This window comes from Ictidomys tridecemlineatus, chromosome 1 (genome assembly GCF_052094955.1).
Source record: "Ictidomys tridecemlineatus isolate mIctTri1 chromosome 1, mIctTri1.hap1, whole genome shotgun sequence".
NCBI classification, from domain to species: domain Eukaryota; kingdom Metazoa; phylum Chordata; class Mammalia; order Rodentia; family Sciuridae; genus Ictidomys; species Ictidomys tridecemlineatus.
Genome location: NC_135477.1, coordinates 221,403,594 through 221,430,334, shown reverse-complemented (window position 1 = coordinate 221,430,334; position 26,741 = coordinate 221,403,594). Strand labels below are relative to the sequence as shown.

The 26,741-nt window shown below is 33.0% G+C and overlaps 1 protein-coding gene across 1 annotated transcript in view; it reads left to right on the top strand.

Annotated features, from left to right (window-relative positions):
* Mtrex (Mtr4 exosome RNA helicase) overlaps positions 1-26,741 on the top strand; it is a 103,099-nt gene that overhangs the window by 55,376 nt on the left and 20,982 nt on the right. The window contains exons 17-23 of the mRNA XM_005319625.3: positions 1,498-1,670; positions 2,423-2,491; positions 12,825-12,953; positions 17,777-17,887; positions 19,416-19,604; positions 23,523-23,686; positions 25,912-26,017. Of these exons, the coding sequence (XP_005319682.2) occupies positions 1,498-1,670; positions 2,423-2,491; positions 12,825-12,953; positions 17,777-17,887; positions 19,416-19,604; positions 23,523-23,686; positions 25,912-26,017 (941 nt within the window). The remainder of the gene's footprint in view (positions 1-1,497; positions 1,671-2,422; positions 2,492-12,824; positions 12,954-17,776; positions 17,888-19,415; positions 19,605-23,522; positions 23,687-25,911; positions 26,018-26,741) is intronic.

Below are 26,741 nucleotides of genomic sequence, written 5' to 3'. Positions count from 1 at the left end.
ATTGAGAAGGCTGAGGCAGGAAGATCACAAATTCCAGGCCAGCCTGAGCAACTTAGCAAGACCCTGCCTTAAAAATAAATAATATAATTGCTAGGGATATAGTTTAATAGAGTGCCACTGAATTCAGTGCCCCAGTATTGCGCCCCCTCCCAATAAAAAAGATCCAGTCATTTAAAAATAACCAAGGTAATGCTTTATACTCAAGGGAATACAAAAGACTAGCTATTTGAGAGAACAGTTTGTGAAATGGTTGATAATAGTATTAAAAATGGTTGATAATAGTATTAAAATTAGCATATGTGAGACCCTGAGTTCAATCCCTAGTACTGCCAAGAGAAAAAAAGAAAATGGGAGAAAATATTTGCAAGTTATCCATCTGGATAATCTGTCTAGTATCCAAAATATATCAAGCACTGTTACAACTCAGTAACAAAAGGGAACTCAATTAGACATTTTCCTAACTTATGTAGAAATGGCCCAACATCATTAGTCATAAAGGAAATGTAAATCAAAACCACGTCAGTCACTGAGGTGAGGTTTTGTTTTTTTTTTTTTAAGTAACTATACCATTTTCTTAATGCTGTAGTTACTGTGGACAATAGTTTGGCAGCCATCCTCAACAGATTAAATACAGAATTACTTTGTGACTCAGCAACTCCACACCTGAATATATAGTCAAAAGAATTGAAAATATGTTCATATAAAACTTGGTCTCATATGAATGGTCATAGCAGTACCATGAACAGTAGCAAATATGTGGAAACAATCCAAATGTTCATCAGCTGGTAAATGTGTAAACAAATGTAGTATATTCATATAGTAGAATATTATTCAAACATAAGTCATGAAATACAGATACAAACTACATCCTGGATAGACCTTGAAAACAATATGCTAAGTAAAGGAAGCCAGACACCAAAGGCCACATATTGTATGATTCCATCTATATGAAATATGTAGAATAGGCAAATGCATAGAGAGACAGAAAGTATAGAGAGAAAGATTGGCAGAAGCAGGAATAAGGAGTATTTGCCTAAAGGATATGGAATTTCCTTTGGAGGTAGTGAAAAAGTTCTGGAACTAGATAATAGTGGTAGTTGGGTACATTGTGAATGTACTGAATATTACTAATGGTACAATTTCATGTATAGTATGCCACAATAAAAATAGTTTGTTAACAGTGGGTTGGAGGTATAATGAAATGAGTAAAGAAAGGCGGTCAGCACTAGAAGCAAGATTAGGGCAGCAAGTAGAATCCAGTATAATTTGATTAACTAAGAGATAAATTGGAGACAAAGAAGGTAAATCTTAACAGAAGGGGGAAAAACGAGACATCATGCCCTACAGTCATCTCTGAAGATCTTTTCCTTAAAACATCTAATATAATCTATGCAAACTAACTTTTCCAAATGTAGTTCTAGTGGGAAAATAAATTTCTTGGTTATAATTTATGTAAGGTAAATAATTTTTTATATCATGTATGTGTTTTATTTACAGAGGTAAAGAACTCAGAACAACAGTATAATAAAATAGTAATTCCCAATGAAGAAAGTGTAGTAATCTATTATAAGATTAGACAGCAACTTGCCAAACTGGGTAAAGAGATTGAAGATTATATTCATAAACCAAAATACTGCTTACCATTTCTACAGCCAGGCCGTTTGGTAAAGGTATGTCTTTGTTCCTTCATAAAATATTTAACTATTTGAATATTTAAAAATATTCGGATATTGTAATATTTTCTTTATCTTGATAAAATGCTTCTTGCTACAATGGTTTCTCTATTAGTTATATTATTTAACTATTTCACATTGCTCAGGTAAAGGCCTTTTTTTAAACTTTATTTATTTTAATTAGGTATATATGACAGCAGAATGCATTTTGATTGATCGTCCACAATTGCAACACAACTTTACATTTCTGTGTACACAGTGTAGCAGTGAATGAGACATATATGACCATATGTGCAGTCATATGTGTCTCTAGGGTAATAATGTCCATCTGATTCCACCATCTTTCTAGGTGAAGGCCTTTTAATCACCACCAGTTTTCATTGTGGGGAATATAATTTGAAAAAGTCTTGGGGTTGCATATAAATTGTTTTCAGTTATGAAATATCTTTATAATGAGGCCATTTCAATTACTAGAAAAATTTATTAGATATAAAAAGACTTGAAATACACTGACATTTTTAGCATTTGTTTGCCAACTGAGACATTTCCTGTTATTGCTATTCTAGGGTCTATGAAATTTGCCGTTAACTTTTTCCCCCCTGTAGTATTAATGTCTTGTTCCTGAAATTTAGCAGTGATTTTTAACAAATATTAGGAAATTCAAGTTTTATTAGCCTATAATATAAGACCTGGAAGACTACAATTGTCTTTTTTGGGTGTAAACATTATTATTTTTTGCTGTCTTTCAGGTAAAGAATGAAGGAGATGATTTTGGCTGGGGTGTAGTGGTGAATTTTTCAAAAAAGTCAAATGTTAAGGTAAACCAATTTCCTTTGAGTAAAATTTCATATATATTGTTGTTATTGAAATGTTAAAAAGACTCATGAAGATCATCTAAATATAAATTTACCCTAAGAGGAGAAGTAATAAACTCTTATCTTAAGGAATTAATGTTTTGAATAATTTAAATTTTATACCCCATAGTTAATTTTAAAGCATTTCATCACATCAGAAGGAAACTTTTTTATCCTTCACTTTTCCTCAGCCCCATACAACTGTTTGTCTGTTTTCTATCTGCATAGATTTGTCTATTCTGGAAGTATCATGAAATAAATTTTATATAATATGTAGCCTTGTGATAAGCTTTTTTGACAGTATAATGGTTTCAAGGCTTATCAGTTTTTCATTCTGTTTTATGGCTAGATAATATTCCAGTATATAAGGATATACCTTATTTTGTTATCCATTTATCCGTCCACTGACATTTAGGTTGTTTATACCTTTTGGCTATTATGAATAATACTCATGTAAACATTTGTTTACAGGTTTTTAGTGAACATAGGTTTTAATTTCTCTTGGGTATATACCTAGGAGTGGAATTACTAGGTTCTTTGGAAACTGTATGGGGTAAGTGGTTGAGGAACTGCCAGATTGTTTTCTAAAGTAGCTGTACCATTTTACATTCCCATCAGCAATGTATTGATGGTTTAGATTTCTCAGCAGTCTTACTACACTTACTATGTGACTTTTTAAATTCTGTTTGGTATGTAATGGTATTTCATTATAGTTTTGATTTTTATATTTTCCTGATAACTAATGATGTCCGAGATTTTTTCAGCTTCTTATTGGTCATTTGTTTATACTTTGGAGAAAAATGTTTCAGATCCTTTTTCTGTTTTCAAGTTAGAGTTATGTGCCATTTTATTGAGTTATATGAGTTCTTTATGTATAGACTATTTATAATTTTATCAGGTGCATGATTTCTTTTTTGTTAGAGTATCAAGTAATTTTATTTAAAAAACTTTATTGATTGCTCACTTTTCTAAAACATGAACTGAGAACACAATAAACTCATCCAAGAGTCACTAATCTTTGGAGGACAGAATGAAGCCCTATACAGGGAACCCACAAATGTTTTTCCTATGCTTAATGTCTTAGCTTTTGCGTTCACTCCAGGCTTCCATGTTTTGTCACCTCTGAAAACAGGAAGGACAGTGGTTAAAAGAATTATGTACAAGAGGGTCACAAACAACTTTTAGCTTACCTGATGCTAATGACTTGTACGTTCTAGTTTCTAACTTTGAGAAACAGTATTGGATAAGCACTGTCAAATACCTAATCCCTACTTACACTTACTATTCTTATTCTTTCAGTCACCTTTGGAATTGGTTTTTCTTTTATTGCAGCTTCTGTTTATCCTGGAGCACAAACCCTGAAATTTATGTGTAGTGTCCATGTTGAAATAAAATGTTATTTCAGGCCCACCCTGGTGACTGTAGTGTTTATACTCTGTAGTGTGTATTGGGTATCATACCCTTGGTCATGCTGATCACGTGGCAGTCCAATGCAAGGAGCACACAGGGACAACTTTTCCACTGTCAGTCTTGTTACCTGTTCTATGGTCCTTGGACATTACTCCACAGTCAAGGTAAAAATTTTGAATTCACTGGCCCTTCCCTGCCAATTGAAATTATGCTCTTATAGATCAGGGATCTACTTCCTTGCCTTTAATTCAGTGGAGTTTTCAAAAGGTGTCAGGAATATTCTTTGGACACGTCCTGGGATGGGGCTGGAGGTTCCTGGCTTTCACTGTAAGGAGAAGGTTCCAGCATAGCTGATTTTTTCTGGGTCATCAGAAACTCAGGAATTGCTTTTTAGATTGTGGTCTGAATATCTAGTTTAGTTTTGAATCTACCTACTGAGAAGAAATCCTGTCTATGATTGCCAGGCTGTCCCAGCAGAAGCTGTCAAACAGGTCCTCACTCTTGAGCTGCTCCATGATGTTGCTGGCAGGGTTGGGGGTATAAGGCAGGACTGGTGGTGCCCCCACATTGTCCTCCAGTCCTTTACCCTATGCCTGCAAGGGAAACAATCTGGCTTTTGCCCTGGGTCTGAGAGCCCCACTGAATTGATGGTGGCAGAGGCAACAGCAGAAGAAGCAATCCACAGGTGCATAGTTCCAAACATTGTCTGTTTTGTGGGTTGTCTTCACTCTCTTGATAGAGCTCTTTACAGTATAAAAGTTTTTAATTTAATGGAATCTAGTTTCACTTTTTTTCTTTTGTTGCTAATGTTTTTGGTGTTATCGAGACCACTACCAATATCAAGGTCTTGAAGATTTACCCATTTTCTTCTAAGTATTTTATAGTTTTAACTCTTACATTTAGGTCTTTGATTCTTTTTGAATTAATTTTTATGTATGTTGTGTGATAAGGGTGCAAATTTATTCTTCTCCTAGCACCATAGGTGAAAGTTCTTCCTCATTTGAATCATTTTGGCACCCTTAACAAATCTCTGTTTATGGTAGACTCATGGGTTTATTTTTGGACATGCAATTCTTTCCCATTGATCTGGATGTCCAGTCCTCAAGCCAGCACTTTTTCTACTCTTTCAGAATTGTTTTATTGCCATCTTAAAAATATTAAACCTTCTAATTCAAGAACACAGCATATTTTTCTGTTTATTTAGGTCTTAAGTTTCTTTTTTTTAATATTTTATTAATTGTTGATGGACCTTTATTTATTTATATGTGGTGCTGAGATCGAACCCAGTGCCTCACACATGCTAGGCAAGCGCTCTGCCACAGAGCTACAGCCCCAGCCGGGTCTTAAGTTTCTTTCAGCAATATTTTATTTCTAATATTTTAGTGAAATATTTAGGATTTCCTATATATTGAATCATGTTGCCTACATGATTCACTTCTTCCTTTTCAATCTGGATGCCTTTTCAGTCTGGATACCTTTTCAATCTGGATGCCTTTTTAATCTGGATGCCTTTTATTACATCTTCTTGCCTAATTCCCCTAATTAGACATTTTAGCAAAATGTTAATAGAAGTGATATCCTAATGTTAGGGGGAAAATGTTGAATATGATGTTGTTCTTGTTTTTTTTGTAGGAGCCTTTCATCAAATTCAGCAAATTCCCTTTTTTTCTGGCTTGTTGGATGTTTTTATCACGAAAGAGTGTTGAATTTTGTCCATTATAGCTTATGTGCCTATTAAGATGATCATGTGGATTTTTTTATTCTGTTTTCTATTCTGATGTGACATATTACTTTAATTGATTTTCAGATGTTAAACCAACTGGATTCCTGTAATAAATCCCGCTTTGTTGTGCATGTTATTTATTTTGTATATTGCAGGGTCCAGTTTGCAAGTTTGTTTTTGAGAATTGCTCCTAAGAGATACGGGCCTTGGGCTGAGGGTGTAACTTAGTAGTACAGTGCTTAACTAACATATGTTAAGCCCTGGGTTCAATCACCAGCTCCACGAAAAAGGAAAAGAAAAATGAGATACTGGTCTGAAGCTTTCTTGTGGTGTCTGTCTTATCAATGAGGTAATGTCAACGTCATTAAATGAGTTTAGGAAGTGTTTCTCTCCTTCTATAAATATTTTAGAAGAATTTTTGAAGAATTGATATTTAATCTTTAAATGTTTAATTGAATTTGGCAGTGAAGCTACCTACCCCTAGACTAGTTCTTTGTGGGTATTTGTTTCCCGGATATGACATATTCAGATTATCTGTAACATTATTCAGTAACATTCAGAAGTTTGTATCTTGTTAGGAATTTAGTCTTTTTCATCTTGATTATGTAATTTATTCATATACAATTAAAATATTGCTTTATAATCCATTTTATTTCTGTAAGGTTGTTCATATATAATATCTCCACTTTCACTTCTGATTCTAATAATTTCAGTCCTCTCTTTGAGCAAAGGTTTTCAGTTTATCTCTAGGTATTTTCTAATTTCCCTCTTAATTTATTCTTTGACCTCTTGATTAGTTAGGAGTGTGTAAATTTCCATATATTAGTGAATTTTCCAAATTTTTAAAAAAATTTCTTTCCATTTTTTCAAGAACATACTTGGCATTGTTTCATTCATTTTGAATGGATACAGGTTCGTTTAGTGGTCTAACATAATGTTCTATCCTTCAGGTTTTCTGTGTGTAGTTGAGTAGAATGGATATTCTGCTATGTGGGGTGGGATATTATAGAAATGTCTCTTAAGTCTAGTTAGTTTAGGGTGTTATTCATGTTTGATATAGCATAGACATTTGAATGGTTGACTTTTACATGATGTATCTTTTCCTTTCTTTTATTTTCTGTCATTTTCATATCAGTAAATTTGATGTGTTCTCTGCTCCTATATACAGAATATAGTGTGATCTTGTGTTTTTATCAAACCTAAAAGTCTATTTTGGGGGGTTGTTTAACCCATTCACATTTAAAAAGGAATAGTTGAGTTTATATCTGCCATTTTTTGTTTTATTTTCTGAGTCTCATGTCTTATTTCTTCTATTTTTCCTTTTTTGCATTAAATGAATATTTTGCATTGTAGCAGTCTAATTTCTTTTCACAATGTATTTCCTAGTGATTGCTAGGTTTTTCCATATACATTGTAAATTACATCAATAGGCCTTAGATTTGTACCAAGTTATTTCCAGTGAGATATAGAAACATGATTTCTATTTATCTCTACCTCATTTTCCCATCTCTTTACCCGCTTAGATTCTCCTCCTTCTCCCCCTCCCTCCCTCTTGTTTCTTTCTTCTTTCTTTTTTTTGCAGTGGTAGGGATCAAACCCAGAGACTCAAATATTTTAGGCAAGCATTTTACCATTTTTCCTCTTTTTATGGTATTGTTGTAACACATATCTATAAATGCATTGTTGTAATTATTTCCTTAGTATAATTTAACAGCTTTTCAGTATTTTTGGTGTTGGAAATCCAACACAGGGCCTTGTGCATAAGAAGCACCTACTTTACCACTGAGCTATAACCCCCAGCAGTTTTAATGGCTTTGAAGAAGCTTAAAGCTTTTAGAAGAGAAAAGAGAAATATTATTTTTGTAACTATAGTTATACTGACATTTATCATTTCTTGGTTTCCTATGGATTTGAGTCATCCGAAGTTACTGGTTTATCCCAGAAGAGTTTTGTTCCCACCACCTCTTTTGTGCTGCTAAATATACTGCATTTTGATATATTATAGCTTAATAAAACAGTATATACATACTGTTTTTACATTGCTTCTTCAATAACTTAAAAGGAAAACTCATTATTACCTCTCTCTGTGTGTGTTGGGGGGGAATTTATATAAATGTCTGGTGTCATTTGCTCTCAGACTGAAGAACTTTCTTTAGTATTTCTTTTGAAGCAGGTCTGCTAGCAACAAATTCTCTGTTTTTGTTTATCTGTAAATGTTTTTATTTGGCCTTAATTTTGGAAATTTTTCTGAAGAATTATCAGTTAACAGTTGTGTTTTATAATTCGGAGTGTTTTTTTTGTTTTTTCCTTTGATATGCCAACCCACTGCTTTCTATATTCCATTATTTCTGCTGAGAAGTTTCTGTTAATCTTGCTGGAGTATTGTAAGTGTTGTGCTGCTTTCAAGATTTTCTCCTCATGGTTTGTCTTTCTTCATTTTTACTGTGGTAAATTTCTAAGTATAAAACTCTGCTGTGTACTTCTTTGCATTTATCCTAAAGTAGAGAAAATTATATGTAGATTAAATATTTTTCCCCCTGTAAGTTTGGGCAGTTTTCAACCATTATTTTGAGAAATTTTTTTCTCTTCCTTTCTCTCCAAACCCTCCTTATATGTATAGTTTTGAGTTTATTGGTGTCCCACATTTCTGTGACATAGACTAAGTTCATTATTTTAATTATTCCCTTTTCTTTGAATTGAATAATCTCTATCCATCTGTCTTTAAGTTTACTAATGATTTCTGCTGCCAGTTCAGATCTATCATTGGGCCCCTCTAGTGAAAAAAAGTTTTTTTTTCTTTTCAGTTATACTCTAAAATTCTAGAATTTCCTTATGAATCTTTTTTATAATTTATAATTTATCTCTTCATTGATATTTTCCATTCAACACCACATTGTTATACCTTTTATGTTCCCTCATACAGTTTATCAAACATCCAGTTTCTTATATGCCTCTATATATTCTTGGTACATGGGTCATAGATAATAATTGCCTGTTTCTTTGTACATTTCACTATTTTATTGGAAATTGGACATTTTAGATAGTATTGTAAGTCTGGGTATCGTTCTCCCTTGATTTGTTTTGTGCCTATCTAAATTATTTGAGTGAAGTCTCTTGTATCCCACTTGCCTCTTTTACATCATTAAACCTTTTATGTTGCTTCTGGGTGAGTAGGGGGAACATAGCTGAGAGAGAGAGAGAGAGACAGACAGACAGACAGACACAGACACAGACACACACCACCATCATTAAACTTTTACGTTGCTTCTGGGTAAGTAGGGGGAACATAGCCTAGAGAGGTGTTGGGGAGGGGAAGGGGGAGGGAGAGAGAAAGAAAGAAACTAGGTTTATTCTGCAAAGTAGAAAGCTTACAATTTAGTTTATAGCTCTCATAAATATATAGGTCTACGAGTTCTTTTCCTTACTACTTCCACCATTTTTTAGTTCCCTTATGCTTGAACTTTCCAAATATTTCTTTGGGAAAGTATAGCTGCCTATTTGATGGATTGCCATTCTTCCTTGGAAAAAAATCTCTAGAGCCAAAGATCTAAACCTGGGAGTGAGGGCATTGTCTCACTTTGAGTAACAAACTTGCTTTTAGGAGCTGAGGGCTGGGTTGAGGATGGTTGCAATAACCTCAAGTCTTCCCAGCTTTCTTCTCCCAACATGAAACCCGGTACCTTATAAGGCAAGGGAAAGGCTGTTGAGACCCTTAATTCTCAGCAGCACCACATCCAAGAATGGAACCTTTGGCTGTCCAACGGGTGCTGAAGAAAAGATCCCTGCTCTTCAGCTTCTCTTGCCCAGAACTTAGCCTCAGCAACAAGTAATTAGGAACAAGATCAGAAATGGCATTCACTTGAGTACTGTGGGGAGAGGGAACTCTCCTGTATTTTTGGATTCACCAGTCTAGAGTTTCTGCTTCAAGCATGGGAAGAGTGAGAGAAGGGAGTAGGGATCTGTTGTTCTCTCTGAATTTTAGCAGACTTCCTTTTTTTAAAAAAATATTTTTTAGTTGTCAATTTATTTATTTTTAATGTGTGGTACTGAGAATCCAACCCAGTGCCTCACACATGCTAGGCAAGTGCTCTGCCACTGAGCCATAACCCCAGCTCCTTAGCAGATTTTCTTGATAGGATGTTTCTTGTTTGACATATATATTCTCTAAGAACACTTCCAGGGACATTAAATGGTTGGTTTTTCAAATTTTCTCCAATTTTGCTAGGAAGTGAATTTGCAGAGCTTTTTACATCACTGTAGCCAGTACTTTAGTAAATCTAAGATTTTATATATTTAAAAAAAATTCCTTTTTAGTTGGACACAAAACCTTTATTTTACTTTTATGTGATACTGGAGGATCAAACCCAGTGCTACGCACGCACTAGGCAAGTGCTATACTGCTGAGCCACAACCCCAACCCCTAAGATTTTATATTTTTTGGGAGAGAAAAGTTTCAACTAATATAATTATGTGTAGACACACTATAGCCAGAGTTTTAAAAAATTATTTACCTCCATTTATCTTAATCCATGTATAAAAGCTGTACTACTCAATGAGAGTTCTTTTAGGTAGAAGTAGAAAGAAGATTAAAGTGGAATACATTCATTTTTTTCTGTTTAAATTGGTAAGTAATTTTTCTATTGAGCCACTTGTATTTGTCTTTTCACTAAAAATGTGAAGTATATTAATTTTAGAATTAGGTCAAAAACACTAATCTAAGTATTTTTGTGGCCAATAGATTTTGACATCAATGGAGAAAAATATACACTGTTGAATAGTTTGATTCATTTTAAGGAAATACAAATTTAACTTTGAACATTTCACATTTTTTTATGTTCTACAGGTTTAGAATTATCAAAATTACACTTTAATATGGTAATTTCAATTTATAGCAAGAAATTAGTCACATTTTAAAAAGAACGAAGAGAAGTTAGGAAAACGTAAATTCAATTATGATTAAAATAGAACATATAAACAAAATTTTTAAAAATTTAAGGTCTGACAATTATTGGAAAACTTAAACAACACAATAGCTGTTTTTTATTATGTGAAAGATGATGTTGATCCATCTTACAGCATGTTAGGTGAGAAAAATTTTATAATCTTAGGAAATATTTTCAGTAGCAAATTTTTATTTAGTGTTATAATTAAGAAAGCTTTCAAGTGTCTTCAACCTTAGTAACACTTGAGGGTATTTGCATAATGTTGTTTTAAGTGGTAGCTATATGAAGGCAGATGATCATGTATGATATGTTTCAGTTATCTATGTGATTGTTCTATAGATGGAGAATACTTAATTTATTAAAATCTAAAGAATTGTCTATAACAGTTCTAGTTATCTAGAAACATTAAAGATTGCTCCTAAGTCTTAACAATTTTCTTTTATCCAGATATCATATGTTCCCTAACACTTTGGAGTTAATTCATTCTTCAAACTATACAATACAACTTACTTAGAACCTCTAAGGTTCATTTCACCCTCTGAAAAGGGAACATGACAATCACTGAGATGCTTTATAATCTTTGGCTTCTGAAGAAGAGTTGACAGTTGGTCATAACTTTGTTTAGCTCATTGTTTATAAAATTGATTTCTAAACTACTAGGCTGTATGATCTTTGCAGACAGATTATCTAAATCATAAATACATCTATTTTTGTTCGTGTCTAAATCAAGCTGTTGAAACTTCTTAAATAATCTCCTTTTGAAAAAGTTGATGTTGGGAAAAAACTAGCTTGTTTTCCTTTTGGATTGGAAAATGGAGTTTATTTTTTTATTATTATTATTTTTATTAGTTATTGATGGGCCTTTATTCATTTGTTTATGTGTGGTGCTGAGAATTGAACTTAGTGCCTCACACATGCTAGGCAAGCACACTACCACTAAGCCACAATCCCAGTCCCTGAGTTTATGTTTTTTAGGTTTTTTTTTTTTTTAATTTTTTTTTGTAAGTCTGAAAATTCTAATCGTGTTTATGGTTTGTATTTGCAAGTATGTTTTACTTTTGTTAAATATTTGTTAGTTTTTTGCCGAAATAGTTTGTAGATACAGATTCATTTTCATTTATTGACAGATTTTTATTTTGTAACGTCTTGGGTAGAAGTCAGGTCTTTGCCATGTTCCCCTTCAACCAAAGTAATTTTCCTTTTATATATTTCATGCAAAGAGATTATTTGAATATTTTACTAAAGAGTAAGGAGTAATTCTTTTTTGGGGGGGGATTGAACTCAGGGGCACTTGACCACTGAGCCACATCCTTAGTCCTATTTTGTATTTTATTTAGAGACAGGGTCTCACTGAGTTGCTTAGCACCTCGCTTTTGCTGAGGCTAGCTTTGAACTCAGAATCCTCCTGCCTCAGCCTTTTGAGCCATTGGGATTACAGGTATGCACCACCATGCCTGGCAAGGAGGAATTCTTTACTGTAACAAAAAGATCTATTACTGTTTGAAATTACCAAACAAATTATCATAGTACAAAAGATGTGATTAGTCCTGAGATCTAGAGATATAAAAAAACAAAAAGCCAGGCATGGTGGCACACACCAATAATCCCAGCAGCTAGGAGGCTGGTGCAGGAGGATTATGAGTTCAGAGCCAGCTTGCAAGGCTCTGAGCTACTCAGCAAGACCCTGTCTATAAATAAAATATTAAAAAGGGCTGGGAATGTGGCTCAGTGGTTAAGCACCCCTGGGTTTAATATCTGGTACCAGGAAAAAAAAAAAAAAAGAAGACTTTGTAAAATGATATGAAATCACATTATAGAAGTGCTAGTACACTGAATAGTAAAATCTGCTTTATCTATTTTGCTTGTTTAATTGGGGTGACTTGGATATTTTATTAAAATATTTTGGTGACTTGGATAATATTTTTTTATTTTCTGATACTGATCATTTTAATTTATTTTTCCAATTTTTGCATTTTGTGTCACAGTGATCTTACTATTAAATTAGAATTCATAAGTACCAAATTGTTACTGTGTTTTCTCATCCAGTGGCACATGTTGAAGAATGCTAAAACAACCTTCATTTTATGAAGTAAGCATTTATTGCACAGTGTGTGACAGTCAATGCTAAATGCTGAGAAAACAGATCCTGTATTCATGGAACTTAAAAATTTGGGGTCCATTTTTCAAGAATTAATGAACTTTCTTTATCCTCTTTTCCTAGCCTAATTCTGGTGAACTGGATCCCTTATATGTAGTAGAAGTACTTCTGCGCTGTAGCAAAGAGAGCTTGAAAAATTCAGCTACTGAGGCTGCAAAACCAGCTAAACCTGATGAGAAAGGAGAGATGCAGGTTTGTACTTTCTTAGGCTTCAAATACTTTGTGAATTATTTTTTTATCACTGGAGTTTTAAAATGTGATTATAATGAGCATAGTGTCATCATTTCTAAATTAGAAGGCTTAAGGTATTTTGGCATACATAATTAGAGCCTCTAATCATGAGGATGATTAATGAGATTTTAGTTATTTATTTTATTAAATTATGACCAGATAATAGTAATAGTAATAAAGAGAAATTAATAATTTAAGTTTCACACAAAGCTGCATTTTATGAGAGCTGTGAATATTTTTCATTATCACTTGTGACTGATTTTACAGTTTGAATCCATTTGTGATGTGTATTTCATTCTTATGGCAATAATGGTTGAAATAGTGTTTCAATAATGAGAAATTTCTTCCCAAGTTTTCTAAGTTAAAATAACTTTTTAAAAATATATTTTTTAATTTTAGGTGGACACAATATCTTTGTTTTATTTTTATGTGGTGCTGAGGATTGAACCTAGTGCTTCACATTTGCTAGGCGAACATTCTATCACTTGAGCCACAACTCTAACCCTAGTTAAAATAATTTAATTTACTCATGCTTTTATTAAATTTAAGACATTTGACTCACCACATGAGATGCCTGTATTTCTTGAATGTTTTTTATTTTCATATTGGTATAAATAAAATTAATTGTTTGCAAAATATTTTATCATAGATTGCAAGTATCTCCTTGAAATCTAATATCATGGTCAAATTTTGTTGTTTTGAAATGTTGCTTATTAAAGTATGTAGTGTGTTGGCTAAGTCATTTAGGAAATTATATGTTCTAATAAGCTTGGTTTCTAGAAAGTAAAATCTGCAGCTGCAGCATCATTGACTGCTTCTTTGGATTAATAAATCAATTTGGTATTTGGAATTGGCAGTATTTAGTATTTGTGTTTTTATTAATTAATTAAAATTAATCAGTGCCATGATGAATATAAAACGCAGGGCCTCATGTGTACTAGGCAAACACTCTACCACTGAGCTACATTCCCAGCCCAAGTTGGTAGGCTTTTAAAAAATACTTTATTATTAAACATTTTTAACTGGTGATTTAGAAGTTTGTTTATATTTCTGAATACTATCCAGCCTTTAATCTGTCTCCTTTTTTTCTTTTATTTATTTTTTTTCCTGGTGGCACTGGGGTTTGAACAAAGGCTTGCACATGCCAGACAAGTGCTCTACTGCAGAGCTACAGCCCCAGCCCAGCAACACTTTGATATTGTTTTAGTCAGCTTTTTTGCTGCTGTGACTAAAGGTTCTGACCAGAAAAATTGTAGAGGAGGAAAAATTTATTTGAGTGCTCACAGTTTTAGAGGTCTTAGTCCATAAAAGGCCAGCTCCATTTCTCAGGGCTCAAGATGAGGCTGAATATCATGGAGAAGTGTGTGGTGAAGGGAAGCAGCTCACATCATGGTGATCAAGAAACAGAGAGGGAGTCTACTCTCCAGATACAAATATGTACACCAAAGCCACACTCTAATTTCCACCTCCTCCAGCCACAGTGGACCAAGTCAATTATCACCCCGTGAACCCCTGTCAGAGGATTAATTCACTGATGGAGTTAAGACTATGACAACCAATCATTTTTCCTCTGACTATCATGCATTATTTCATGTAAGCTTTTGGGGGACACTTCACATCCATACCCTAACAAAGTTTTTTTTATTTGTTCAATTTTTTTGCAGTGCTGGGGATATAACCCAGGGCCTCATGCATGCTAGGCAAGCACTCTTATCACTGAGCCACATCCCTAGTCTTATTCATTTTCTTCTAACTTGTTCTCCAGACTTTCATGGACAAAAAAAGTTTGTATAACTTTTCCCCCAAGAATTTATTTTACCTATTTACCATCTAGTTACAAAAGAAACTAAAATCCTACAATTTGGTACACATTCATTAAGCCCAAATGTACCTTAGAAGTTACTGCAACTTGAAATAGTAAATACATGGCACTCATCCTACCAGTCTTTCTCCTGATGGATGTTGCTAATAAGTCATAGCGCGCTTTTACACTGAAAGTTTTTCAAGGAAGTGGTCCAGGCAGCCATGACTAATGCATTGGAGGTTGTATTTTAGGTTAAAATTATTTACTGCTTCTCTTTGTTAGGTCCACATTTTTTTTTAAGAGAGAGAGAGAATTTTTTAATATTTATTTTTTAGTTCTCAGCAGACACAACATCTTTGTTTGTATATGGTGCTGAGGATCGAACACAGGCCGCACGCATGCCGGGCGAGCGTGCTACTGCTTGAACCACATCCCCAGCCCCAGGTCCACATTTTTAAGCCTAGCTGCTTTGCCTTTATTATTTAGTGATACCAGAAACTTTGCAATTCTTAATAATCATGATTCAGTTCTGTTTAATAAATAATCTATAGGAAATTCTATCACTGAACCCTGGACAAATCTTTTCTCTGTACTGTAGCATTTTTAAAATTTCCATTTATTTCAGGGTATGCTTCTAAGGTAATTAATCCAAAAATGTTGACTGATGGTCTGAAAAGAACAAAAAGGATTCCAAAAGTTTATAACCTGAATTTGATGATTCCTTATGATTAGACAAACCCAAATTTGAGTGCCATTCTATAAATTAACTAATGTATTTCCAAGTATTAAGGTCTTGAGAGACATTGAAAAATGGTTGTATATTAAAAGAGAAAAAGGAAGTAGTACAACCAAAGTCAGAGTATGATCCTAGTTTGGATCCATGGAGTGGTGTGGAAAAGGGAAGTTAGTATAAAAGACATTTTTAGGAAAGTGGATGAAATCTTAACATGAACTATAAATTAGATGATATCATTATGTCAACATTATATTTCCCCTTAATAGTACTTTTCTGTAATTTTGGATTTATATGAAAATGTCAGTACCATAAGAGAACAAAAAAGGTAGAGAACTAAAGAGATATGACGACTAAATGAAATATTTGACCCTTGGTTTGACTTTGGATCTAAAATTGTAGTAGTCATACTAGTAGTAATAAAGTCACCTGGGCCAATTGGGGAAATTTGAATTAGACTATATATTAGGTTATGTTATTTTACTATTAAATTTTTAGGATCTTATAATATGTGGCTATACAGGGTAATACACTTGTTCATAAAAGATGCATGATCTTGGGACTGAGGTTGTGACTTACCAGTAGAGCACTTGCCTATTACGTTTGGGCCTTGGGTTCAGTCCTCAGCACCACATAAAAATAAATAAATAAATTAATTAAGTAAAGGTATTGTGTCCAACTAAAAAATAAATATTAAAAAAAGATGTATGGTCTTAATTAAAACATGCATGTTGGTGAAATGAAGTGATATTAAGTGTAGCTTATTTTCAAATTATTTTTAAAAGAAGAGGAGGAAAAAAGAAGGCAAGAAGAAATAAATCCCCTTTTACTCAAAACAAAACCCCTAAAATTAATCAGGGAGAGAGAGAGAAAGCATTGTTAGTAGTTGGAAACCTATTAACAGTTTGAAAAATCTAGCTGGGAAATTGTTGAGAAAATGCAATGAGTAATTCATGGAATTGTTCAGTTGTTTTCAAATAGAAAGTTAGCTGATGATGTAAGAAAAACTATTTTTTTAGAAGCTGGGAAATAAGAAAAATGTAAATTAGTAATGAAATTTTAAAGATTAGGACTTCAAAATAATGCTTTAAAAATGAAAGCTTTAGAAATACAAGTACTACATTCCTCCCTGGCAACATCTCTTTAAACGATGTATGTGTAGTCTCTCCAGTTTCAGTCTCATGTCACTTATTAACATGGAAAATAAATATAGCCTACCTTTTATTTTTCACATTTGAGTATATGGTCTCTACTATTTTTAACACTGTTATTTACAGATTTGTTGACATTTCATGGAATCTAAATAATTTATGCTCAGTATTTCATGTACATTGTTTGATTTTTATACTCAAAACAGTTTAATGAGATATAATTGTATCCCTATTTTTATGGTTGAGGAAATTGAAGCATAGAAAAGTTATATAACTTGTTCAAGGTCACACAGCTGAAAGTGAAATTTAAACCCAGACAGTATTTACTTTAGAACCCAGGGACCTTCTAAATTTAAGAGCATTGTAAGAATGCAAAATGATATATTGATGGTAAAGGCATTCTTGGCTGGAAAAAACATGGACATTTGTAGATACATGTTCTTGAAGATTATAGCTTAATGTAAATATGCTATTTGCTCTGTTTGAATTGTTTTTTTTTTTTTTTTGTAATCTTCATTTCAGTCCATCTAGAACTTGATCCATCTTACTTGGCCATATTGACTCTGATTTAATAGTGAGTCTTTCTTCTACAGTACTGTTTTTGAGTTCAAAAAGTGTCATATACTGAGAACATAAAAATGAGTAAACTTAAAATTTAGTAAACTATGGATTCTATAGTCATCTTTTATTTTTGTATACCTGTTTAAAGATTTGAAGTAGGTTTTATTTTTTTAATATTTATTTTATGAACTCAGGGGCACTTAACTGCTGAGCCACATTCCCCTCCCCCTATTTTGAATATTTATTAGAGACAGGGACTCACTGAGTTGCCTCCAGCCTCATTAAGTTGCTGAGGCTGGGTTTGAACTCAAGAACCTCCTGCTTTAGCCTCCCAGGTAGCTGTGATTATAGGTGTACACTACCACATTCGGCTAGGTTTTACTTTTTACTTACGATCTACTAAGATATAAGGGGTAGAGAGCTGTTACTACTTATACCTGTGACATACCATAAATATGCCTGCCTTTGATGAATCCAGGTTTAAGAAATGACAGGTTTTGAAAATGTGTAATATTAATTGTGTTTTTATTTATAGGTTGTTCCAGTTTTGGTACATCTCCTGTCTGCTATTAGCAGTGTCAGGCTTTACATTCCTAAGGACCTTCGGCCAGTGGACAATAGACAAAGTGTTTTAAAATCAATACAGGTATGCATGTTCATTTTATAACTTAACTAGAAATTTTACATAAGTAGAATTCATAAAGAGGCAACCGAAATGCTTTTAAATATAGTCCTTTCAGAAAAACTATAAAGAGTACCAGTAGTGGCACTTATTTTCATAAAATGACTACAGCAGATAGATATACATGTAGACTTGTGCTTTCTTTGAATTTGTCAGCAAAGTACATTACTGTTTTGTACTAAATATGATTTGCTTTGTTCATTAGGAATGAAAATAACTATAAGCTCAGACTGTAAAAAATAGTGTTATGTATAAAATCATGTGCCAGGACTTTTAGCCATTTTTAAATATACTTAATAAATGGGTGAAATAATTTAATTTTCCCCTAGAAAAAGGAAGGTTTCAAAGTTATTTTGTCAATAAACAATTAAGTAGCATTTACTATACATTGAGGGCTCTGTACAGGAATCTGAGAAAACAAAAATAAATACATAGAATGCTTTTGGGTTAACATAGGAATTTTTAAGCTATGGTTCATAGGGGGATTTCCAGAAATAAATGAACATTCTGGAAGACTTTAAAAGTTCCCAAAGAGTTTAAAACTCTCCTAACTAGGCTGATGATAGATAAATGTATTTTACAAGCTTATCAAGTATAATGTCCTGCTGAAATCTTTTTTTTCTAATATTTTCAAAACAGTGGTTTAGTTATGAAGAGAAATACACGTTAGTCATTATTAAGTTGACATAAATAATGCAGTCATTCTGAAAACATGATTTCTTTGTGCATCTGCATTAGGTCAGTTTTTCTGCTAAATTTAAACTTAAATTGAAATGAATTTTTGTTTGGCAAATGGCATTCTTGTCCTTTTGTCTTATAGATCACTGTGCTTTGTCCACAGAAACACATTTCAGCTTTGACATTATCTTGTTAGTAACTTCACTTCATCTCTCTCTCCCCCAACCCCCTGGTGTTGGGGATTCAACCCAGGACCTTGTGCAAGCAAGGGAAGTACTCTACCAACTAAGCTATGTCCCCAGCCCCTACTTCATCTCATTTTTATCTCATTATTTTTAAAAAGTTAGTATTTAAAGGGATTCCAGACACTTTAAAAGTTTCTGTTTTCTAATTCAGTAGTGCCCTGTCTAGGAATCAACTCCAAAGAAAATTCTGGAAAATTCAAAACAATTTGCACATAAGAGATTTTAAATACAGAATTATTTTACAACAATCTAATATTGATGATGGCCTTATTAGATGAGTAAGTTGTAACGTATCCTATTCTATTGACCTATTCGATACTAGATTTATTAGAGACTTATAATAATATTTCCCTTTATCAGTAACTCATAGCATAGCAATTAAAAAGGAATTTCAAAAACCATTGCAATTGGAAAATGTCTTCCAGTTTAACTGAGAAAAAATATATGTAGCATCCTTTTTTTATGCCTATGTGCATATAGAAAAAAGATAAAAGGAAGTATTGACTTAGTTTACTGTTATTAATTGTCTTTAAGAGAAAATGAATTTTACATATTATATTTTGTTTCAGGAAGTTCAGAAGCGTTTTCCTGATGGTGTTCCTTTATTAGATCCTATTGATGATATGGGCATTCAAGATCAAGGTTTGAAAAAGGTCATTCAGAAAGTAGAGGCTTTTGAGCATCGGATGTATTCTCATCCACTTCACAATGATCCAAATTTGGAAACTGTGTACACACTTTGTGAAAAAAAAGCACAGGTATGGCAGAAACTTCATTTTTATGATAGAATTCTGTGTACTTTATTAAGTAAATGTGGTTTTCATTTCCTTGTCCTATTGGTCTGATCAGGTAAAGTAGAATTTCTGGCTCGCTTTTAAATTATCAACTTTCAAACCTATCAGCTCTCAATAACAAATCAAAATAAAGTCATTATAGTATAGTTCTGGGTTTAATGGATGAGGTCTTTTTTTTTGTTTTTTAAACAGCACAATACTCACACTTTTAAAGTGTCCCAATTCAGTGGATTTTTGTTTTTTTGTTTCTTTGTTTTTTACTACATTCACAACACCAATTCAGAACATTTTCTTCACCACAAAACAAACACATCCAATAGCAGTCACTCTCCGTTTTCTCACCCTTCAAACCCTGGCAACCACAAGTATACTGCCTATTCCAGACATTTAATATAAATTAAATTACATAATATGTGTCCTTTGTGTCTGCTTTCTTTCACCTAGCATATTACCTTCAAGGTTCATCTATATTTTAACATGAATTGGTACTTTATTCTTTTTATAGCTAAGTAATATTTCATTGTATGGATATACCATGTTTTGTTCACCCATTCATCAGTTCGTGGACATTTGATTTTATCCCACCTTGGTTATTTTAAATATGGTACTATGAACCTCTTGTACAAACTTCTTTGTGAACATGTTTTTTTTTTTATCTCTTTTAAGTGGAATTGGGTAGAATCCTGTGGAAACTAGGTATATTTTTGAGAACCTTCCAAACTTTTCCAAAGTGGCTGCATCATTTTTGTTATCCAGCAATTTATGAGAGTTCCATGTTGTCCACATCTTGATTAAAATTTACTGTTGTTTGTATTTTTTTACTTTAGCCATTCTGATAGTTTGAAGTGGTAATAGATTAGTTTTTTAAGGTAGTTGTAATTTCTACTCAGTAGAAGCATTCTTACAGCCATTACGAATAGTGAACAATTTTGAAGTAAAAACTCTTCTTTCTAATAGTCTCTCCTCTTGAATTATAATGTTTAAATGTGTGCAGGTTTACCTTCCTCCATTAAAGTTATAATTCCTTTCTCATGCTTTTTCGGCTTTTATTACAAACTGCTTTTTATCAATGCATTTGTCTTTCTTTTTCACAAACTAGATCTTAAGTTCCTTCAGTTCAAATGTTCCATATTTGTAACTCTCCCATAGTGTTATATGTTTATTGTAAAGTAAATGTCAAGAGTTTCTGTCCTTTGGCTTAGTAGAATAATACATTTAGTTCATAGTTTTAAAACATTCTTTTTCTAGCTTTTTGTGAATTGTGATCTCTTACGTGACTACAAGACACATTTTGCATCTCTTACCCCTAAGAAGCCTTCCAAATCTGGCCCCTCAATTGTCAATTGTCAATATTTTAAGTTCTTACATCTACTGACATAGGTTTCTCACTTAGTGGAATTGAGACTGCAAAATGAGGCAGTAAAAAGGATATTCTTGTAGCATTATTTCAAAAAGCAAATGACTGGGACTGGGGTTGTAGCTCAGTGGTAGAGCACTCACTTAGTATGTGTGAAGCATTGGGTTCAATCCTCATCACTACATAAAGAAATAAATAAAATAAAGGTATTGTGTCCATCTACAACTTAAAAAAAGAAATTCTTTATTAAAAAACAACAACAAATGACTCAGATACTTGGGAACTAATCTAACCAAGGAACTAAAAGAGCTCTACAATGAAAATTACAGAACACTGAAGAAAGAGATTAATTTCTTAAAAGATAGAAAAATAGGGCTGGGGCTGTAGCTCAGTGGTAGAGTGCTTCCTAGCATGTGTGAGGTACTGGGGTTGATTCTCAGGACTGCATATAAATAAAATAAAGATCCGTCAACAACTAAAAATTTTTTTAAATGTTTTTTTAAAAGATGGAAAAAATCCCGTTTTTTTATAGATAGAATTAATATTGTCAAAATGGCCATATTACCAAAAGCAATATGTAGATTCAACACAATCCCCATCAAAATACCAATAGTATTCTTCACAGAATCAGAAAAACAATTGTTAAATTCTTTTGGAAGAATAAGAGAGCCAGAATAGCCAAAGCAATACTAAGCAAGAAAAGCAAAGCAGGAGGCATCACAGTACTTGATCTGAAATTACACTACAGAGCTCTAGTAACAAGAATAGTATGGTATTGGCATCAAAATAGATAGAAGGACCAGTGGAACAGAAGACAAGACACAGAGACAAACCTATATGTCTACAGCTGTTGGACATTTGACAAAGGTACCAAAAATATATTTTGCAGAAAAGACAGCCTTTATAACAAATAATGCTGGGAAAACTGGATAGCTGTATGTAGAAAAATTAAACTAGACCCCTGTCTCTCATCCTATACAAAACTGAAATCAAAATGAGTCAAAGACTTACACCTGGAACTTTATAACTACTGGAGGAAAACACAGTCAACACTCCATCATACAGTCTTCCTTAACAAGACCCCCTCTCCCCCAAAGTGTAAGAAATAAAACCAAGAATCAGTAAGTGGGATGTCATTAAACTAAAAAGCTTCTGCACAGCAAAAGGAAATGATTAAGAGTGTGAAAAGAGCCTTCAAAATGGGAGAAAATCTTAGCCAGCTATTCCTCAGATAGGTGGTTAATATCCAGAATATGTCTAGAATTCAAAAAACTTAACACCAAAAAAAAAAAAAAACTAACCCCATCAACAAATGGGCAAAAGAACTAAACAGAAATTTCTTAATAGAAGAAACAAATGGCCAACAAATATATGAAAAAATGTTCAACATTTCTAACAATCAAAGATACGCAAATCAAAACTACACTAACACTTCCTCTCACTCTAGTCAGAATGGCCGTGATCAAGAATATAAGCAGCGATAAATACTGGTGAACTTGTGAGGAAAAAGGTAAACCTGTACCTTGTAACCACTCTGGAAAGCAGTATGGACATTCCTCAAAAAACTATACCACATGACCCAGCTATCACACTCCATGATATTTTCCCAAAAGATCTAACATCACATACCACAGCAAATTAGCCACCTTAATGTTTATAAAAGCACAATTCACAGTGGATAAATTATGGAATCAACCCAGGTGCCTGTCAATATATGAATGGATTAAGAAGTTTTGGTGTATATTTACAATGGTTTCTACTCAGTCATTAAAAAAAATGAAATTATGGTATTTGCAAGTATATAGATGGGAATTGAGAATACCTTGCTAAGTAAAATAAGCCAAATTCCGAAACTCAAAGGTCTAATATTTTTTCTCATGTGCGGAAGAAAGAAAGGAAAAGAAGCAAAATAAAGGAAAGGGGGAGGGAAGGATAGAATAACATAAAGGGAAGATTAGTAATGCAAAAGGAGATTGAGAGGCAGAGGGGAGGGATGGGTTAGCTGAGGCAATGCGCAAAGAATCCCTTAAAAACCCACACACATACTACAGGAAATTTCACCTTTATGCATAAATAAAAAGAACCAGTCAAATATTAATAAGTAGATAAGCAAAATAAGGGAAAAGGGGGAGGAGGTTATGAACTAAAATTGAATTTCATGCATATGAGCTTATTGGGGTGAACCCAACTAGTAGGTATAACTATAAAGCTCTAATTTAAAAAAAAAGAAAAGAAAAAGCAATTTAATATAAACAATCTCAGTGTTGATTGGTAGGAAATGCTGATCAATACAATGGAAACCAAGATTCTCATTAAAGAGAAAGTTGGATTTATATGTTCTCTTTGGAAAAGAAATCCTAATATTAAATGGGAAAGGAAGCTTATCTCACTCATGTGTCATGGGGGAAAGCTCCTATGCTTATATATCCGTGCATTATACAGAGATGTGTATTCTTTTTCCCCCAGGTAGGGTCTCACCATATTTTCACTTTATAATTGAGCTTTCTTTACTTTCTCTGCCTTAGATTGCAATAGATATTAAATCTGCAAAACGAGAACTGAAGAAAGCAAGAACTGTCCTACAAATGGATGAACTCAAATGTCGCAAACGTGTTTTAAGAAGGTTGGGATTTGCTACTTCTTCTGATGTCATAGAGATGAAAGGACGAGTAGCTTGTGAGATAAGCAGGTAAAATATGGTTTTTCTGGAAAGTTGATTTTAAGATAAGATACTATTTTTAAAATGAAAGGTGTTCATCTTTAGCAAAAAGCTGTGTTAAATATAAACGTGTCATAATACCTTTCACATTACATATAGTTTTAGATCACAAAATTAAGATATTAGAAAAAGGTCGAGTCTCAGTAATTAATACGCACGCACGCACGCATGCGTACCTCAGCCATTTGATATATTTTCTATGAAATAGTTTTTTAGGGGCTGGGGTTGTGGCTCAGTGGTAGAGCGCTAGCCTAGCATGTGTGAGGCCCTGGGTGATATCCTTAGCACCACATAAAAACAAATAAAAAAATAAAGGTATTGTGTACAACTAAAAAATATTTTTTAAAAAGAAATAGTTTTTTAATGCATAATGTAATTTTTACATAATCTTAGTTTATGCATAATCATGAGTGTGTAGAGAAAGAATTTATTTATTTTTATTTTACATATATGAACATTTCTCCATCTAGAAACTAATAGATAACCATTATCCTTTTATGTGTGTTGGAGATTTTACTGAAGTTTTGGGCTAACCATAAGATATTATAATAGCATTTTAGAGATCATAGCTTAAAAATGGATGGATATAAGATAGAGTCATCTTTCTGTATTCTCAGGGTTCTGCATTCACGGATTCATCCAAATGTGATGTTGATATATGAAAAAAACATACAGATGTTTTTTTCTGGTCATTATTCCCCAAATAATACAATATAATAATTATTTATTGCATTTATAATATGTATTATAAGCAATCTAGGGATTACTTATATAAGTTTGATCTATTTATTCATATGCTAAAATTCATGTTACTAGAATTATTTTTTTCTGGTATAACCTACTGGCTAACAATAAAAATTTATTAAATCTGTAGCCAGATTTAGTCTTGGAAGAATGTGTATTGATTTTATCTTAAGATACATTTTCTGTTTATAGAACTGATATTATATCAAAGTACATTAATATTTTCTCAAAATTTGCAAAAATTTGGGGTCATTGTATACTCCTTCTGTCTTCCTATATCTAATCTCTGCCCTTTTAAACATTGTCACCTACTAATGTACATTCATTATTTCTTGCCTAGTTTACTGCACTAGCTCCCTATTTATTCATTGCCTACTTTCTTGAGTTTTTTACATCCTTCAGACTGCCTTTACAATATTCTTTCTAAAACACAAATTCTTGCATATCATTCATTGGTAAAAGTTTTTTTGTGATTCTCTATTGCTTTTAAGTATAAATACTATAACTTTGTATATTCTTGCTCTTCCTTCTTCAGCCTATTTATTGACACATTCTTCAAATACTGTTGCTTTGGTTGACATGACTTTTTCTTTATCATTACCTTCCATCCTGCTAATTCCTTAGTCTTTTTTTCCAAGATCTCTTAAAATTTGCTGTGGGCCTCTCCAGTCTGACTTTAGGCTCCTCAACTTTTTATACATAACCACCTGTATGAACTTCTTTAGAGCACTCTGTTAGACCACTGTTCTGTGATGTTTGGTTTACTTGTTGGCCTCCTACGTTAGACTGTAGTTGGTGGTCTTGTCTTGTTGGTATTGTCCTCTTTTGACTTTACTCTCGATTTACCTTAGTGGATCCAAATTTAGTTTTTTTACTTTTATTTTTGAAGTTACATTTGTAAAGATTAATAGTTTGTAGCCATATGTTTTTTTATTTTTAGTTGTAGATGGACACAACACCTTTATTTTATTTATTTATTTTTACATGGTGCTGAGTATCAAACCCAGTGCCTCATATGAGTGAGGCAAGCGCTCTGCCACTGAACCACAACCCCAGCTCTAGCTGTATACTTTTTTAGAGATATTCTAAAGTATGAAGAAAAATTTATACGGTAAGCAACAGTTTGTTTTATTCAAAGGCTGTTGCCCATCTTGATTGTAGACACTAGAAAAATAAGGTGTGAAATGTGGGCTTGGTGGGCATAAATTGTGATTTCTAACAAAGTTGTTTTTCATATCTTGATGTAGGTTCTCATTAAGTTGCTGAGATTGGCTTTGAACTCATGATCCTCTTTTCCTTAAGTCTTAGTCGCTGGGATTACAGGCGTGCACCACCATTCCCAGCAAAATAATATATTTTATTTAAAAAACAGCATGCTAAAGGTATATATAGTCAACATTTGTTTTATATGCTGACATTTGATATTTATTCTTTTTTTTTTCCTTTGACAGTGCTGATGAGCTGCTTCTAACTGAGATGATGTTTAATGGACTTTTCAATGACCTTTCTGCAGAACAAGCAACGGCGTTATTAAGCTGCTTTGTGTTTCAAGAGAATGTGAGTAAATAGATTTAGCATATTTGATTTATTAATTCACATGTGCTGTGGTTTAGGTTAAATTAGTGTAATAGATGCTTCTTTTTTTGTGGTCTCGGTCAAAGCACATTTAACACAAATATAGTAGAAAAGAATTGAATAATTAAGTGTGTACATTATTAGAAGAGTAAGATTTTATCTGTGGACAGTTCATCACTAATCAGGTTCCAAGTTTTTTATTTGCTTTTATAACCCAGTTTATTACTCAGTTCTAGAAGGAAAAAGATAAGTGGAAATAAAATTTAGGAATATCTAATAAAAATGAAGATAGATAATAATAGATAGATAGTTGAATTAAACACATCCCACTATTAACTGCGAAGCAATTAATCCTGTGAGAAACAGAAGTCTCAGTTTTCATGGGCAAGGTTTAGGGCAGTGAAGATAATCCTTGTTGGTTTAATATGAGTAATTAGTAATTAATTTTTAATATGAGTAATTAGTTCATTTTTAAGAACTCCTAAAAATACAAAAATGGCCATAATTCAGTGGTTGAATGCTTGTCTTAATATGCACACTTCCCTAGGTTTGATCCTTAGTGCCACAAGAAGATATTTGGAATAAAATGCCGAATGGAGCACACAGAAGTACTAATTACCCTTGTACTGTTTTCCCCAAACCAAGATGATTTGCTTTTAAAAGTAAAATATATTCTAGAGATTAGTGCTCTATCTGATGTGTGTGT